Source organism: Hoplias malabaricus, chromosome Y (genome assembly GCF_029633855.1).
Source record: "Hoplias malabaricus isolate fHopMal1 chromosome Y, fHopMal1.hap1, whole genome shotgun sequence".
NCBI classification, from domain to species: Eukaryota; Metazoa; Chordata; class Actinopteri; order Characiformes; family Erythrinidae; genus Hoplias; species Hoplias malabaricus.
This window is the reverse complement of record NC_089820.1, coordinates 63,945,797-63,964,151: the sequence shown is the minus strand read 5'-3', so window position 1 is coordinate 63,964,151 and position 18,355 is coordinate 63,945,797. Positions and strand designations below refer to the sequence as shown.

Here is an 18,355-nt window from a genome sequence, read left to right as displayed (position 1 = left end):
TCTCTCTCTCTCTCTCTATCTCTCTCCCTCTCTCTCTCTCCCTCTCTCTCTCTCTCTCTCTCTTTCTCCTCCTGAGCCCCTCTGTGTCCTAGTTTAGTTCTTCAAGGTTGGATACAGATATGTGCTGCTCTGTTCCTCCCAACGAGCCAATGGGAACCAGGCAGCGGTTGCAGTCGCAGGGTGGGGCCAGCTAGTGGGAGAGGGGCTAGTGCTGGATAGCTAAGGGGGAGTGGAGAGAGTGTGTGTGTGTGTGTGTGTGTGTGTGTGGAGGAGGCGGGGTGTAGTGTGGATGCAGTTCCAGGGATGTGCAGTGTGCTTCAGTGTTGCAGGTCACATTGGAAGTGGTTCTGAGGAGGACACAGCACAGAGGGGTTAACATTGTGTGTGTGTGTGTGTGTGTGTGTGTGGTCTAGATATTTATCACATTGTTGGGACCAAAATCTGTTTACAAACTCTCAATATTGTGAGGATTTGTCTTTACGGAATTAAAAGATCATGTCCCAGAGACTCATTACAATTTAAAGTGAATATGTGTTAGTGTTAGTGCAGTAGTAATTATGATTGAAGTCAGAACAAGTCTCCACAAAATAAATGGAAGTCTACCTAATGTCATTTGTGTGTGTGTGTGTGTGTTTTATAAACTCTGGTATTTCTTTATTAGATTGTTTATTTCCTCCTGATTTTATATTTATTTGTCTTATGATTAATTATATATTTATTTATAATTTATGTATTATATTTATTTATTGAGTAGTATTTGAGCAGTGACATGTTACTGTCAGTAAGAAAATCTGAACTCTGCCCTGTGTTCGTGGCTGTGTTCTGGCCTTTGATGGACAGTCCTGTATCCTGAGTGTGTCCCTGTGTTGGATGCAGTGGTTACGGAAGGTGAAGTGTTGAATGAAGTATTTATTTATTTAACCTTTCATTTAACCAGGCAGAGTATTATGGGAAAAAACTATTGTCCCAGGCCGAACCAAAGCTGCACTGTGTCTGAAACGGTTCCTTATTCACTACGTAGTGCGCTATTTTGAGTTTCTGCCATTTTGTATTAGACTCCGAAAACATAGTAAGCAATATTCAGTGCACTCAAACAATCCCACAATACACTGCAATAAGTAGCATACAACCCATCTACACTCGCTGACACTTGTGGATTTGGGATACCCATAATGCACTGTGCTGTTTGGTAAAAACCCGGTTTTAGGTGAGGATTTCCTACATATATATATATTATATTATATATTTTTTATATAATATAAGATTGGTCTGCAGTTATGTGTAAATAATGGGATCTCACTGGTGCAACACTTGCTGGAAACACAGTTCTGAAAGGCATTTCCTGTCGGCTATATTTAAATCTGCAGGTTAATGTTTGGGTGCACCTGTCTTCACCTGGTCCAGTGTCCAGTGAAAATGGATGTGTCCTCCTGAGGAAACATCTCGCTGTGTTTTCTGATTGTAAACGCAGCAAGGACAGTAGCCCCCAGGTGTGGAGTACTGGAGTTGCCCCCTGCAGGAGGGGGCTGGTAGTGGTCCAGGAGCCCAGGTGAAGGACAGTGTCCCAGGGTTGGTCCTGTGTCTTCGTGCTCAGCTGTCCCCCATCTCTCTGGGGGCTGATACTTGTCATACGGTGTTATATTTGGATGCACACTCATGCCTTGGCTCCATTGTTGATGGACGCAGAGTGGATTGAGTGTGGACTCTGTTTCGAGCCGAACAGAGGAACCGGACCAGAGGAACCCGATCCTCCCCCAGGGGGGCTACAGCAGTCACTGCCTGACCCTGACAGCACAGTCTGGTTCAGCAGCAGGACACACACTGAGTCTGAGACCAGTCTCAACACACAGAGCCTTGGATCAGTTACTGTGTGTTTATTATTGTGTGTGTATTATCGTGTTTATATTCTGTGTGTGTGTGTGTGTGTGTGTGGTGTAATATTGTGCTTTATTCTGAGTGCATGTGTGTTTATGTATATTATTGTGTTTTATTCTCTGTGTGTATGTGTGATACTGTGATTTATTCTGAGTGTGTGTGTGTGTGTGTGTGTGATACTGTGGTTTATTCTGTGTGTGTGTGTGTGTGTGTGTGTGTGTGATATTTTATTCTGGGTGTGTTTGTGTAATTGTATTTTATTGTGTGTGTGATATTGTGTTTTATTCTGGGTGAATTAATTTATTCTGTGTGTGTGTATGTGTCTATGATATTGTATTTTATTGAGTGTGCGTGTGTGTGTTTTATTCTGAGTGTGTGTGAGATATTATATTTTATTCTATTACACACACACACACACACACACACACTCAGAATAAAACAGAATATCACACCAACACACACACACACACACACAGAACACAAAAAATTCTCTCTCACACACACACACAGAATAAAACTAAATGCACACACAGAATACAACACTATAATAAAAACACATACACAACCACACACTCAGAATAAAACACAATGTCACACACTCACATTTAGAATAAAATACAATATGTGTGTGTGATACTGTGGTTTATTCTGAGTGTGTGTGATTGTGTGAGTGTGTATTATTGTGTTTTATTCTGAGAGAGAGGAAGTGTGTGTGTGATGTTTTTATGAGTGTGTATTTTTGTGTTCTAATTTGTGTGTATGTATTTGTGCTCTGCTGTGTCTGTATGGGTTTGTGTATGGTGTGTGTGGGTTTGTGTATGGTGTGTGTGTTTGTTGATGAAGATGCGCTGGTCGGCGCTCAGTGTACAGGGCTCTGGTCTCACTGCGGCTCCTCCTGCATCTCTCTCTCTCTCTCTCTCTCTCTCTCTCTGTCTTTCTCTCTCTCTCTCCCTCTTTCTCTCTCTCTCTCTCTCTCTCTCTCTCTCCCCCTCTCTCTCCCTCTCTCTCTCTCTCTCTCTCCCTCTCTCTCTCTCCTTTCTTTTACTCCTCTTTAAGCCCCTTTTCCTCCTCTCCCCCTTCACCCTCTCCCCTTGCGCCCCCCGCTCTCTCTCCGCGTCCATGACGCCCCCCGTCGTCTTTCTGTTCTTTTACTTTTTGGTTTCCGTGTTTTCGGTTCGGTTCCGTGGGGAAGTTGTATTCGGGTTCCGCCTGCGCACAGAGCTCGGGGCTGAGAGGGAGGAGTAGCGCCGCGGCGGAGCGGAGCAGCGCGAGGAGCAGGACGGAGAAGAGACGGAGAACCGAGCGCAGGAACCGCGGGAACGAGAGGAGAACTTGTCGCAAATCTTTTTTGCGATCGCGGTTCTGTGCGAGCTGCGCGCGGAGGAGGCTCGAGGAGCGCGGCGCGGAGGATTGACCGGAGCGGGGCATGTGGATATTTGCACTCCTCTTTTTCCAGAGCATCCTGAATGGTCAGTGCTGGTCTTCTCTGGTCAGTTCTGTGCGCGTTCTCGGGGAACGGCTGCTGTTCTTTAACAGAGGAACGCTGTAATTAAACCAGAGCTGTGGAGGCAGGGTGGTCCTGCGTTCTGAGCTCATTAAAAAAAAAAACAGGGTTCCTCAGGGTTCTGTAGCAAAGCCCAGATGCAGAACCCCAGGATATGCTTCTGCAGGCTGAGGGAGAGAGTACTGGGTATGGGCTGCACCCTTTTTTTCAAAATGGTTCTATATAAAAAAAAATAAAAAATAAAAGGTTCTGTAGAGCACCCAAAATAGGTTCTGCTTTTGTTACGATGCCCTGTTTGTGTTAATAGCAGAACATATTTTGCTGTTATTTTTTTCTATTTAGAATTTCAAAAAAGCAGTTCCGCAACCTAGAACCATAAACACATTCACAATCCGTCTGCAGAACCATTGCACCGCAGAAACGTTTACATCTGACCTTTAATAGAGAAGCCTTGAAGAATCCCCTGTTCTAACTGTGCTAGCAGAGGGTTCTGACTCAACAACAGCAGGACCGTGTTTAGGGATAGAACCATTTACAGCAGTTTTTAGTTCCTCATTTCATTTCACCACCATCACAGGACCATCCTCTGAAGCTTTGAGGTTCTGTTTAAAATGATTTTACTAAAGAACCACAGAGAACCTGTGTTTTAGTGTTTATTTCAGAATGGGGCGATCCGTTTGCTGGTTCTGATTTATTGATTGTGTCTACGAAGGAGGAGAACCCATTCGGGCCGAGCCGATGCCGCTGGCCGGTTGTGCTCAGGTTTGACACTCCGTGTTGTGGTGATGTTGTGCTGGGGGTCCATGATGGGCGCGACCCCCTTCTCTCTGGAACCTCCACACATTCTAAAGGGGTGGGGGGTGGGGGGGGGGGGGTAGTGAGATATTAAGCCCCCTTTCCGTTTTCTGTGTTCTCCATCTCTGCCCAAGCTTGGTCCCAAGGCTCTGGTGGTCGTGGATGGATTTCCAATCCGACTCAGAACCAGAGCCAGACTTAATCACACCCTCCATCACAGAAAGCACTGACCGCTGCTGTTCCTGGACTGCGGAGGTGGGGTGTGGGGGGGGGGGGCAGTGCTGAGTTGGGGGGGCAGTTTAATGTGAAGCGTTTGAAATAAACAAGATTCAGGGTGAAGACAGACAGGATGAAGTGAGGGAGGGTCCGCTGTGTTTACGGTGGGAGGGCGGGACCAGCAAAAACATGAAGTTCAAGAATATGTCAATTATTGTTGATTAATAAACAAACTAACAAACATATGCAGGAGCTGCAGTCTGTATTCAACAAAGTCCACACCACAGCCACAAAGAGCTTTGCTGATATGTGTCAGACACTGACAGAAATGGCTGGAATACAACACACACTCTCTCTCTCTCTCTCTCTCTCTCTCTCTCACACACACACACACACACACACAGTCTTTCTCAGCCCTCAAACACATACTGCTGAAAAATAAATATATATATTTTATTCCTGCATTTTCTCAGTGGGATGTCAGATGACAGTCATAGTTGTCGATATGTCAGTGTGATGAAAGTTGTGATGTTGTGTGATGGTGGTTGTGATGTCAGTGTGATGAAGGTTGTGATGTTGTGTGATGGTGGTTGTGATGTCAGTGTGATGGTTGTCGATATGTCAGTGTGATGGTGGTTGTGATGTCAGTGTGATGGTTGTCGATATGTCAGTGTGATGGTGGTTGTGATGTCACTACTGGTTGTTGATATGTCAGTGTGATGGTGGTTGTGATGTCACTGCTGGTTGTTGATATGTCAGTGTGATGGTGGTTGTGATGTCAGTGTGATGGTGGTTGTGATGTTGTGTGATGGTTGTTGTGATGTCAGTGTGATGGTTGTCGATATGTCAGTGTGATGGTGGTTGTGATGTCACTACTGGTTGTTGATATGTCAGTGTGATGGTGGTTGATATGTCAGTGTGATGGTGGTTGTGATGTCAGTGTGATGATGGTTGTGATGTTGTGTGATGGTGGTTGTGATGTCAGTGTGATGGATGTTGTGATGTCAGTGTGATTGTGGTTGTGATGTCAGTGTGATGATGGTTGTGATGTTGTGTTATGGTGGTTGTGATGTCAGTGTGATGGTGCTTGTGATGTCAGTGTGATGGTTGTTGTAATGTCAGTGTGATTGTGGTTGTGATGTCAGTGTGATGATGGTTGTGATGTTGTGTTATGGTGGTTGTGATGTCAGTGTGATGGTTGTTGTGATGTCAGTGTGATGGTTGTCGATATGTCAGTGTGATGGTGGTTGTGATGTCACTACTGGTTGTTGATATGCCAGTGTGATGGTGGTTGATATGTCAGTGTGATGGTGGTTGTGATGTCACTACTGGTTGTTGATATGTCAGTGTGATGGTGGTTGTGATGTCAGTCTGATTGTGGTTGTGATGTCAGTGTGATGGTAGTTGTGATGTCAGTGTGATGGTTGTTGTGATGTCAGTGTGATGGTTGTCGATATGTCAGTGTGATGGTGGTTGTGATGTCACTACTGGTGGTTGATATGTCAGTGTGATGGTGGTTGATATGTCAGTGTGATGGTGGTTGTGATGTCAGTGTGATGGTGGTTGTGATGTCACTGCTGGTTGTTGATATGTCAGTGTGATGGTGTTGTGATTTCAGTGTGATGGTAGTTGTGATGTCACTGTGCTGGATGTTGTGATGTCACTGTGCTGGTTGTTGTGATGTCAGTGTGATGGTGTTTTGATGTCAGTGTCATGGTGGTTGTGATGTCAGGGTGTTTGTGATGTCACTCTGGTGGTTGTTGTGATGTCAGTGTGCTGGTTTTTGTGATGTCAGGCTGGTTCTGATGTCACTCTGGTGGTTGTTGTGATGTCAGTGGGATGCTGGTTGTGATGTCACTGTGCTGGTTGTTGTGGTGTTAGTGTGATGGTGCTTTGATGGTCGTTGTGATGTCAATGTCATTGTCATTGTGATGTCAGGAGTCAGACTGTGGAGAGGTTGTGGACACAGGGACAGGGCAGTGAAGGTGGAACTCTGCTTGATAGATTGCAAAAAGATAGAGGAACAGAGAGGGAGACAGACAGACAGGGATAGATGGACAGACAGACACACAAACGGACAGACAGACCAATGAACAGACAGAAGGACAGAGGGATGGATGGGATGGACAGATGTTGCAGAAGGGAGGTTATCACAACACACAGAAATGAGCTGAAGAGGCGAGTGACAGAGTGAAAGTGTGGTGTTGAATCAGTGAATGTGTGTTTGGGGGGAAATGACGGAGGGAAAGATGGGCAGTGCAGTGTCCCACCTTTGGTCAGAGGAAGGATGAGTGGAGACAGGGTACCTGGCGCGAGTCTCACTGACGGTGGTGGGGGTGAAAGGGTCAGCGGGGTCGCTCAAATGCCCTCCCCCCCGCCCTGCGACCCTGCGTCCCTGCGTCTTTCCCATGAACACTTTTGGCCGGAGTATTATGAGCAGACTGCAATGGTGAGTGTGTGTGTTGTGTTTCCAGCTGCAGTAAGGAGTGCTTTGGTCAGTGACGGGGGTAAATGTCTGGATGTAGATGTTGATGATGTGAAAGAGGAGTGTGTGTGTAAGTGTGTGTCTGTGTGTGTTTTGTGTAATGACCGTCAGCATGGTGCCTCCCCCACATCAGTTGCTGAAGCTCATAAAAGCCCAATAAGGACGCATCATTCATCACAGCACAGTTTCTGCCTGCAGCCCAAGAGACGGGTGGGATTCTCTCCTCGAACACTGTGTACATCCCACACTTACTGCCCCCCCCCCCCCCCCCCCGACGAGGGGCTTTATCTGCTGTACTCAGAGCCTTATAAAAACTGTACCATATATAACATCAGACTCTTTTCATCTTATAGCCACTGATGAAGGAGACGCCCATTCTTTCCTCCAATGTCTGCGTCCAGCGACTGGCCTTTTTGTCCTTTCTGAGCAAATCCAGAACGTTCTCCATCTGTAGAAGGTTTAGCCACGCGCTCCTTGGCCTGTCTCTATGGAAACCTCCATTATGAAGGCTGTGGAAGTGGCGTTTCGTCAAATAAGGCCAGAGAGAGAGAGAAAGAAAAAGAGAGGGAGGGAGGAAGAGAGAAGGAAAAACAAGGATAGAGAGAAAGGGAGAGAAAAAAGAGGGAGACCCGGAAGTGTAGTGTATCTCTGCCGTTGTGCCAGTTGATGCTGATGCTGATGGATGTTTTAATTCAGTCATCATATTCACACTTTCAAAATAAAGAAACCACAAGGTGCTAGACTCTCACTGCATTGGAACCCTCAGCAGTACACCCTCAGTGCATTTATGAAACATACCTGTATCATATTTCATCGCAGTTCTATTTTGACATTTGCTTTGACTCAGTACACCCAGGTTTTGAAAAGTTATTTTCTCCTGAAGGAGCGAGTGCAGTGAAGGCTCTGAAGTCTGTCTGTCTGCGCAGTCAAGATTTAAGAGATTTAAATGCTTTGTAAATTACAGACAGTCACTAAATGATAGATAAAACACTTGCAGGTTTCTTTTATATTAATGGTAGATATTATCAGTGTGTATGAAAGGTTCTCAGGTCTGAACCTGTGGATTGTCTTCAGAGTGTAACACCAGATTATTGATCATTAAAAAAACCTGGATGATTTAATCCCAGATTTAAACCTGTCCAAAACAGAACTGCACCAAAGACACACCCATTTCACAGTTGTTTAATGAAAGAAACAGAAAAATCATGATAAAATACTAACAATTTTAAAAGTGCTTTTTGGTTTAATACGATTGCAGGCTCTGAGTTTTCCTCGAGGGCTCAATAATAATTTATAATAATAGCCATAATAATCATAATATTAACACACACACACACACACACACATATATACCCACACACACTACTACTACTAATAAAATAATTTAATAATGTTATTATGATTATAAAAATGAAATTTGTTTTGACTGGATGTGCATTTTGTTTATCGTTGTGTTGTATCATTTATTATTATTATTATTATTATTATTATTATTATTATTATTAATAATAATAATAATAATAATAATAATAATAATAATAATAACAATAATGATAATAATGATAATAATGAGGAGATGATAAAGGTAGCCTCAGATCCAGGTTCAGGATCAGAGCAGTGGCCAGTTGGTGTACAGTCAGACTATGCTGTAATTTCTGATTAAGATGTTTATTTAAAAGCGTTATCAATGCACCGGGTGCTGCTGTTGGACTCGGGGGCTGGCTGGTGTGGGGATAAATGTATTCATGCCTGCTCTGATAGACAGATCATTTTGGGGGCTTGGGGAATTTGCTCATTACATGGAACAGCCCTTCAGGCGAAGCGTATTCAGATCTGAACACATGCAATTAAAGTGTCCGCGTGGAGCTCCTCAGACTGGAGCCGGCAGAACAGGACGAAGGGTTGTAATCCCCTAATCCAGAGCTACAAACATATCCTCTTTTGTTATCTGAGATTATACAGTATGGACAGCATCCTTTATGCTAAAAAGATTACAAAACTCTCTGAGTCTGCCAGGTAAAAATAGCGGTCAGTAGTCCACTTCACACTTATCTCTGTGGCCCTTTTAAATGACCTCCCATCAGCTCTAAGAACTAGAGCTAGTTCTAATCATTCATTAGTCTTTAGCTGAGGATGAGGGAAAAGGCAAAAACCTGTTTGTTGCCAGAGTGAAATTCTTCCTCAGTAAGATTCTGCTCAGTTAAGGTTGTCTGAATGCACCTGCTTTGTTTTTATCAGGAAGAATTAATGAATGCAGATTACACAAATTAAAGGATTCAGATTTACAGACTGAATCTTCAGGAAAGATCTGATGAAGCTAATGGTCCACAAACATCAGGAGGGATTTATCAGGTGAAAATAATAGAAACTGCAAAAGAAAACGTTTTTTTCCTTGGTAAAGGGCATTTGAAATGATGTACTGCCCAGTGAGGGGACCAGAAGTGTCACAGAACTAAGACTAAGATGCTCAGAATTAAAACCTGGAAAGAATAATTGATTCATTCATTTATTGTCTGTAACTGCTTATCCATTTCGCTGTGGGTCCAGAGCCTACCCAGAATCACTGGGGGCAAGGTGGGGACACACCCTGGAGGGGGCGCCAGTCTTTCACAGGGCAACACAAACTCGCCCACACACATTCAGACATATGTACACTTTTGTGTCTTTTTGGACAGTGGGGGAAACAGGAACACTCAGAGGAAACCCACACAAACACGGGGAGAACACACTAAACCCCTCACAGACAGTCACCCAGAGCAGGGCCTGAACCCACAGGACCCCGGAGCTGTGTGAAACTGACACTACCTGTGTGAAGGGCAGCTGCTGTGTTCAAATGATGTAATAAACTAAACGTCCACAAACATAGAGATACATGTTTTTCTTTGAAAAGCGATAATGTTTCTGACAAAGCATTTAAATGTTAAATGTGACTGGATTCAGGAAGCATCAGATAATACATTCAGAACTACAACCTTCAGGAACATTGCCTTTTTAAGGGTCAGTAATCCCAATTACAAAGGAAAATGTGTTTTCCCTGGGTTTTGGGCGTTTTAACTGACCTCCAGTCCAGTGAGGGGAGCAGTGGAGTCACAGAGATGAGGACACGAATTTAGGAAATTGGAATATTATTTTTTACAGTTTGTCTTCCATTATATTCTGCTCTCTTAAGGTGGTCTGAAAGAACGGCAGTCATGCTATCTTTCTCCAGAAGAACAAATGAACACATATTAATGGTTCTGATCTGAGCTCAGGACAAATTTGAAAAATTACAGGTGAAAATGAGTCAGAAATCTAGATCATAATAGCAGCTGCTTTGTGAAACTAACATTGCGGAGCAGTTTTAGGCGGAGGACTTATGTGGCGGGGTCTGAATGCTGGGAAGTGTATGTTTAGTGGGAGTTAATCTATTGGGGGCAATTAAGACAGCGTGCTGATTAAGGCTCCATCTGTTCGAGTTTGTGAGTTGCTCTTAAAAGACTTACGCCTTTCAATCCTCAGCCGTCTATTTAAAGATTCTCTCCAGTTAGCGTCGCTGCACTGGCCTCGGCCTCTTCAGGTGCCACGTGCGAGGCTTATGAGGCCTAATTGGATTAAAATCAATTACTGAAATGTTTGTTGGACACGCAGCATGCCTCTCGTCCATGTGCCGTTTGTCTTCTGGACAGGTTTCGGGTTTGGATTAGTGTCAGATACCCAGCTACCCGCTTCACTCGCGGCCAGAGCCATCTGCTGGGGCTTTAGGAGTTCTGAATGAGTTGATTTTATTGGATTATGGTTTTGTGGCTATAAAAGGCTAATGGGGCTAATAAAGGGCTCTTCAGGTCAGCGATGTGAAATAAACACTAACGAACACTATATTATGTTAAAAACGTTCCTTTGCAAAAATGACAGTATTTAAAGAGGAGAAATTAAAGGGCTTGTTTTTATAAATGTGAACGCCTGGAGGAGCTCGGTGTGCTGTGTGAGCACTTTCAAAATAAATAGAATTTGTAACAGCACAAAAAGTAATATATTTACTTAAAAACTTAAGAGGGTTTACCCACACTGCTTCGTGATGAAAGCACAAAATGGGCCAGTCAGAACTCTGCTAATATGCATGTATGTAAATAAGGTCAGACTGTTCCTCAGTCTAAAAAAAAAGGTAACACACAGAAGATAAAATTATTTTTTAAAAATCAGTCATTATTTTAGACCTTGCCCCTGAAGAGGATTAAATGACAACGAATGAGAAAATAATTTTATCTTTATTATTTTACGTAAATAAACATTATAAATAAAGGCAGGAATGCTGCGTCATTCAATGTTCAATTTAACACTCTTCACACTGCTGTGGAAAGAATAAGAGAATGTGTTATTTTTTGTGAAATTTTAAATAATAAATTCAAACATCAATTTTAAGGGGTAATTCAACAGGACTATGTTTGTAACATGAACCCAGAAAAATATTATGAACAGAAAAATGCTATGAGGATTTATATCTTTTATTTTATATCCACATTAAAATTGTAGTGCTGTAGTTTTAAGGAGGAGCAAGTGAGGGGTTATTAAGTGGGCTGAGGAGGCTGTGCAGTTCTGAAATAGAGTGCTGATTTATTTCTAACAATGGCACAGAAGCGATGTGTAAACCAAGAGGCAGGTGTTGTCTGTCTTTAAAAATCTGTTTGTGTTTTTTTCACTGGCCTGGAGTTAAAAACATTTATTAATTTGGGAGATTATAGTGGATTCGCAGAGTGTGATTATCTGTAAATTACATGTTCCTCAGGGTCCCTTTAGCACAATGCTAACCTGAAGGGAGCATGTAGCAAACTTTTACCTTAAACTGTTTTATTTTCTGCAATTTATCTTTTCTGCTGGGTGTGTGTTTATGTGTAAATTAAAGCAGAAATATATCAGATATATTTATCTATTTTAAGTTAAAATTGAAAAATTAAGAATACAGCGTTATGAAGGAAAATGACACAGTCCTCTCTCTGTGAGATCAATGTAGCAGCTGAAACAGTGACTCTGAGGACAGAAGTGTTGGGTCGATCAGTGCAAGTCTTTCTGATAATTGTAAATTAATGAAATGTTAATTTAATGTAATAGTACAGGGGCAGATTCAGGAGATCCAGCTCAAAGCGCTGGGTGAGTGACTGTCAGATTCACATTCGGTGTTTTACTGATTCACTCCTGTTTCTTGTATAAATCCATAATTCTTCATTCAGACTGATTTTTTTGTTGTGATTGAGTGTCGACCAGAGAAGAAAGTCCACTTCTGAGTCTTGGTTCCTATCAGAGGTTCCTTGTCCTCGGCAGTGTTGGTTCTGGGCCTCAGTAATACTGCATGACTCCAGCTGGAAATAGTGCTCTAAATATCTGATCTATTGTCTGTACAAATATGTGTAAAAATGTTTTTGTGTAGCGTATATTCATTCATTCATTGTCTGTAAATGTCTATCCAGTTCAGAGTCGCTGTGGATCGCAATATCTTAAAAATGAAATATTAATACTTTACATTCACAATAGCTAACACTGAAATCCCCAATTTTAAATCGATTAAATCAAAACTCACACGTATTTTTGGATACAATATCATTCCCAAGAACAGAACAAATCCATCACATGCTTCTGCAGCCTTTTTCCTGATGGAGCTCATAACGAATGCAGCGACCATTAAATTCTTCACACTACTTAATTCTTCGGTTATTTATTTGTTGAATAAAATAAAATACAACTATGAATAAAATTATATGCTACACAAAAAATATTTTTTAATTATTTGCACACCTGATATAACTGAACCGAATATTTAAGCCATATCCTCAGAATTCAGGTCCTTTAGCTTCCCTCTATGTGTTGATACTGTCACTTTAAGACATATATACAGTATGTAAATGATCTATTTTCTGATTGGCTGTGCTGCTTTGTGCCTCACTCAGTGGGTGAGTGGAGCTAAACGTCTGAGTGAGCAGAAGTGTGAACATGTCTTTAAATGATGTGACAGTCCAAGAGAATCTTAGAATTTTCTTGGAGAAACAGAAAATAGAACTGCTCTGTTTTTCTGGCATCAAACAGCACTCCGTTCTTCCTCAGCAAACACTAAACTCCTCTGTAAACACTAACCATCTGTCAGGAGCTCGGGAACGTCTTATTTTTTCATGTGTGCTTTCGCAGTTAACTCTCATTAGAGCGACGGTTGCCTGAGGTTTATCATGGGCTGCCTCCCCTCTCTATCACCGTTCCCCAGAAGTGATTATGCTAATTGCTGTTTGATCAAATGATTAAATTATAATTCGATTAATCCGGGGTCCTAAATGCTCTGAATACATTTGCGTCCACTTGGGTTGCCAGATTGACTTGGCACAGGCTCGATTACCCCTCTTTCAAGCCTGGAACGCAGAACTGTTTGGGCAGTTATGGGGTGGGGGGATTACCCCGAGAGAGGCAGCGCAGTGAAGGAAATCACCATCAGATCTGAAATATAACAGCAGTGAAAATTACAGACCCACTCTATTAATAAACTCTCAGGGTTCTGTTTGATGTGTCTTTGTTTCACTCAGACGTGTTCCTGAAGCAGCAGCACTCGATCAGATCTATAGGAGATGAGTCTGATCTGAGATTAGTCTGATCTGTGTCCTGTGTTTGGTGATGATGTGGTCAGTGGTGTGTATCCTTTGTGTCTGTTTTGTTGGTTATTCTTGATTTGTTGTCAGTGGAGAAATTGCCAGGAGAATGAGGAAGTGATGAAGATGTGGAGGTGAGTAGGACAAGGAAGTGAGGAGGGCGTGGAAGTGAACAAAATGCGGAGGACAAGGAAGTGAGGAAGATGTGGAAATGAGGTGGACATGGAAGTGAGGAGGGCGTGGAAGCAAAGAAGACAAAGAAGTAAGCAGGATGGGGAAATAAGGAGGACAAGTAAGTGAGGAGGATTTGAAAGTGAGCAGGAAGAGGAAGTGAGGAGAATGAGTAGGACATGGAAGTGAGGAATATGTAGAAGTGAGGAGGAAGTGGAATTGAGGAGAACATGAAAATCTGAAAAAAAGGAAGTGAGGAGGGCGTGGAAGTGGAGACGAGGAAGTGAGCAGGACAAGGAAATAAGGAGGACGAAGAAGTGAGGAGGATGTAGAAGTGAGCAGGACGAGGAAGCGAGGCGGACATGGAATTGAGGAGTACAAGGAATGAATTGAGGAGGACGAGGAAGTGAGGAGGACAAGGAAGTCAGAAGGACAAGGAAGTGAGGAGGGTGTGGAAGCAAAGGGGACGAGGAAATGAGCAGCACGAGAAAATGAGGAGGATGAAGAAGTGAGAAGGTCGAGTCGAGCAGTGGAGTGAGTGAGGATGAGGAGACGGAAGGCCGTATAATGAGAGAGGAAGTGTGTGTGTGTGTGTGTGTGTTGAAGATGTTGCAGCTGTGTGGGGGGCTACTCCGAGGGTCTCTGCAATGCTCTGCAGTGGGTGTGGCCACACGAGAGGCCACAGTGAGAGACGCCTGCCTTTCGCTACCACATCGACCACTCGGTTTATCCTTGCTCAGACAAAACACACACACACACACACAGTTCCAATTAATAACTCTTATATATATACTCTCAATATCTCATATTGTTTATATCTACATTTCAAAATTCCAGATACCTTTCCATTAACAGATCAATTGAAAGGTTCAAAATGACATGGAAAACATTTTTCACTCATTAATTACAAGAGGACATTTCTCTTTCTCGCTTTTATTTTGTGTTGGTTTCCAGATGTTTTTCAATTAAAAATTCAAATTAAAAGTTCAATTAAAAATTAATTGTAAAAACTATCATTTCTTCAGAGCACAATATCTGCTGTAAACAATGCAATGTCTATTTTTTAATTACTGAGTATCAACTATAAATAATTCATATATAATAATTCAGGAATGATAGGGAGTACGTAGTGTGGCTGAGAAAGTCCTGGTTTGGGAATTCTCTCTGTAGAACCCGTCACCATATTTCCACACGCTCATCCCTGTGTGCGGCGGACGCTGGTGGAGTCTTTATCGTGCTCCAGACTAAAGTCTGGTGATGAGGATCTGTAATGAGAGCAGCTGCCAGCTGCCATCACACACTTCACCAGCTGTTCACTCTTTCACAGATGCCCACAACATTGTGCCTTTGAAATCTTTCTGTTGGACCCAGAGTACCATTTCTGACTGACTGTAGTGGACTCGAGGCCTAAACTGCTCCTGCTGTAAGGTTTCATTACTGAATCAGTCTAAGACTCTAAAAGAAAGAGTTCCACAGCTGAGAGCCACAGCTGGTTCTCTAAGGAACCTAATATAATTTGCAATTATTTGTTATCGAAATGTGTCTTCCACATTAACCCATCTGTGGCAGTGAACACACGCACTAGTGTATTGGGGGCTGTGAACACACACCCAGAACGGCAGGCAGTACTGTGTACATTTGAAGCAGATTCGGGCAGCGCTCGTCTCTGAGTGATCTGAATGAGAGCTGTGCTGGAACTTGGAACTTCTCGCTGGGTTAGACCCTCTCCTCGGGTCACTGTCTGTGGAGTGTCCACAGGGACTGGGTGAGTATGTGAGACTGTCCACAGATTTCAGTAAGTGTGCAAGTGACTGGGTGAGTGTGAGATGTGCTGTGATAGACCCCATCCACTGTCTGATTCTGTATTGCACTCTGGGTGTAGTGATTCTGGGTGGGCTTTGGACCCAACATGAGTCTGATCAGGAGTGCTTACAGAAGATGAATGAATGAATTCAGTGTCTCTCCTACTAATTCACACACAGTGTTTGGAGGCTGTGTATTTGCTGTTCAAGGACATGCTGGAGGTTTAGATGTAGTCTTAGGTTTAGGTTCAGGTTCAGGTTCAGAAGCCTAACTGCACAGAGAGACGCTGAGCCCTCGGGGCGAGCGAGGGGCAGCTGGGCTGGATGCTGTGTCGTAGCGTTGTTAGCAGCTCTGGCGAACCTTCAGCACCTCTTCAGAACCGAACCCGACGGATGTAAACGAACTGCATGAAAATCAACACCTGTGTCTTTACAAAGACGACACTGAGCATGAACAAGTGTCTCCTCTGTCGTCCCCCCCCCCCCACCCCCCCACCCCAAGGAGGTGGCGGTGTGAGAGAAGGGCCTCTATCCGGAGCCTCTGGGCACACTGAGGCTCTTCATTGCTCTGAATGAAGGCAGGATGTTCGGCTGAAGACGCTGGCATCATTGTTGAGGAGAGACGACCGGACGCTGGGCTCAGAGACCGCTGGTGTCTCTTTGAGGGTCCGATAAAAGCCTTTCTGTGGATGGACTCAACACTGAAGGCCTTTGAGGACCTTGATCTAATTCCTATTCGCAGCATTGCTGTTCAATCACAGGGCAGCAGTTCAGACCGAGCCAGGATCAGGACGTTCATTTCACCGCAGATGATCAGAAAACAGCTCAACAACATCCAGCCAGTTTAAGTTTGAGCTCAAGGCCAGAACGATAACTACATGGTACAGCTGACCACAGATCTGGGCTGCGCTGTTCTGCTCTGGTCAAGTTTTATTCAGTTCAGTCTGCTTTAAAGCAAAACCAACCAAAACAGCCAGACCCATTTAGCACCAACACAGGAATTACACTGACCATTTCCAACCCTGATTAAGGCGATGTGTCTTCATAATCAAAATATCATCTATGCCCCCAAAAAAATGTAACTCTCCAAATAAATCTCTAAAGTAGTAACTTTGAAGGAGAAGGATAAAACCTTCATATCTTTCACTGGAAGGTGATGTAAAGATTATTATTAATTAAAAATACTCTGTTAACTGTGAATCCACAGAAACACACCTGAGAAAGGTAACAACCCACCTGTGCTCAGAGGGTGAGAATGGGAAGAGACGCCCCACCCCCACCTGCAATTCTCTGCTCTGATGTGTGTATGTGTGTGTGTGTGTGTGGATCAGAGGGAAGCAGACGGCTGCCTTGTTCTCCTCTGTCATGTCCTGCTTAATATTCATGAAAGCAAATTGGGAGACAGTCATTTGGCAAGTGTAAGTGTGTATGTGTATGTGTGTGTGTGTGTGTGTGTGTGTGTGTGTGTGTGTGTGTGTGTTATGGCCTGTGGGAGCCGTGAAAAGGAAGTGCTGTACTCACGTTAGATCAAATCTTGTCCTGGAGCCCTGTCCCTGCTCCGGTCCGTCCCCTGCAGGACGTGCCCCCCCCCCTCAGAAATGCCCCCAGGCAGTGAGCCGAGTGCTGCATTAATTACCAAAGACTCCTGACAGGAGCCGTCAGAGCAGAGCGCCTCTTGGAGGCAGACACCAGACTTGACACAACCCGCGGAGACACACTCATGTCTTCAGAGGGCAACTCCACTCATTTTTACTAAATCTCTGGGTAATCTAGAGATTGAGACATAAACACAGTCATTGAGTGTGTTTGTTGTGGAACAGCTCACTGTGAATCACTACTGCACTTTTTGCATACTGCATCTAACACTGTAGCTTTGGTTTCTACTTGCACTACTCACACTAAGGTGCTTTTCCACTGCAGGGTCTCTACTCTACTCTACTGGGCTCTACTCTGCTTTTCTGCTTCTCCATATCAATTTGGTCCTGATCCTGGAACTGGGATCTTTGTTTAGTCCCTGCTCTCTCATAGTTCTGGCCAGAGAGAGTCGTCACCCTATGCCACGCAATGCAGACGTCCAGCACAAACTTACCATCTTTAAAATCTATAATCGAAATCACGTTTATTTTTATCCGACTCACCACGACAGCTCATAAAATCACGCAGTGGTCTTTTGAAGAGTTTCAAATGCTCCTTGGAATTGTGTCCAACGAAAGAATCCAGCAAAAGCTGGATGATGCAACAAGGAACAGCAACAAATCAAGCACCAAACAGCGAGTAGAGCAGAGTAGAGTAGAGTAGAGTAGAGTAACATACAGTGGAAAAGTGCCATCACAGCCTAACTCTGTTACTAGCAATTCTTTTTTCCAGTTTGCAGTGCTACCTGCTCACCATCCTTAGGGACACAGTGAGGCCACATTCATCACCTCGATTTTAAAAGCTAAAGCCGTGCTCCGACACGTCGTGAAGAGAACAATGACAATGATATTTATTTTTAAAGACATTACCAGGTAGTAACCAGTGTTGTGTAAAAGAACACAATTTCAATTTCAAATTGTAAATCATTGTAAAAATATATATTTTTATTTTGAAAAAGCCAAGCCAATGCCATGCAGTTGAAAAGCGTTTTCTCATTTAGGGAGCAGGAAAATTGCTGACTCGAGTATAATCCTTCTTTTCATCTTTCTTTAATCTTCTTTATTTGTTTATTTTTTGTTTGATAATAACTTTGAATACATTTTAATCATGTCTTTTCTTTTTTGTACTACTTAGATTATTACTCAGCGTTTTTATAAAAGGTGATATACAGAAGATTATTAATATTATAATATTATTTTATATTATACAGCATACGTTATAAACACAAAATTTGGTTTGAATATGTACCACTTCCCCCCCCTTGTCCGTA

General features: G+C 43.2%; 1 protein-coding gene across 1 annotated transcript in view; it reads left to right on the top strand.

Moving 5' to 3' along the window:
• Nucleotides 1-3,239: 3,239 nt before the first annotated feature.
• Nucleotides 3,240-18,355, top strand: part of LOC136679153 (cell adhesion molecule DSCAM-like) — a 90,786-nt gene continuing 75,670 nt past the window's right edge. The window contains exon 1 of the mRNA XM_066657492.1: nt 3,240-3,344. Within this exon, the coding sequence (XP_066513589.1) occupies nt 3,302-3,344 (43 nt within the window). The 5' untranslated portion in view covers nt 3,240-3,301. The remainder of the gene's footprint in view (nt 3,345-18,355) is intronic.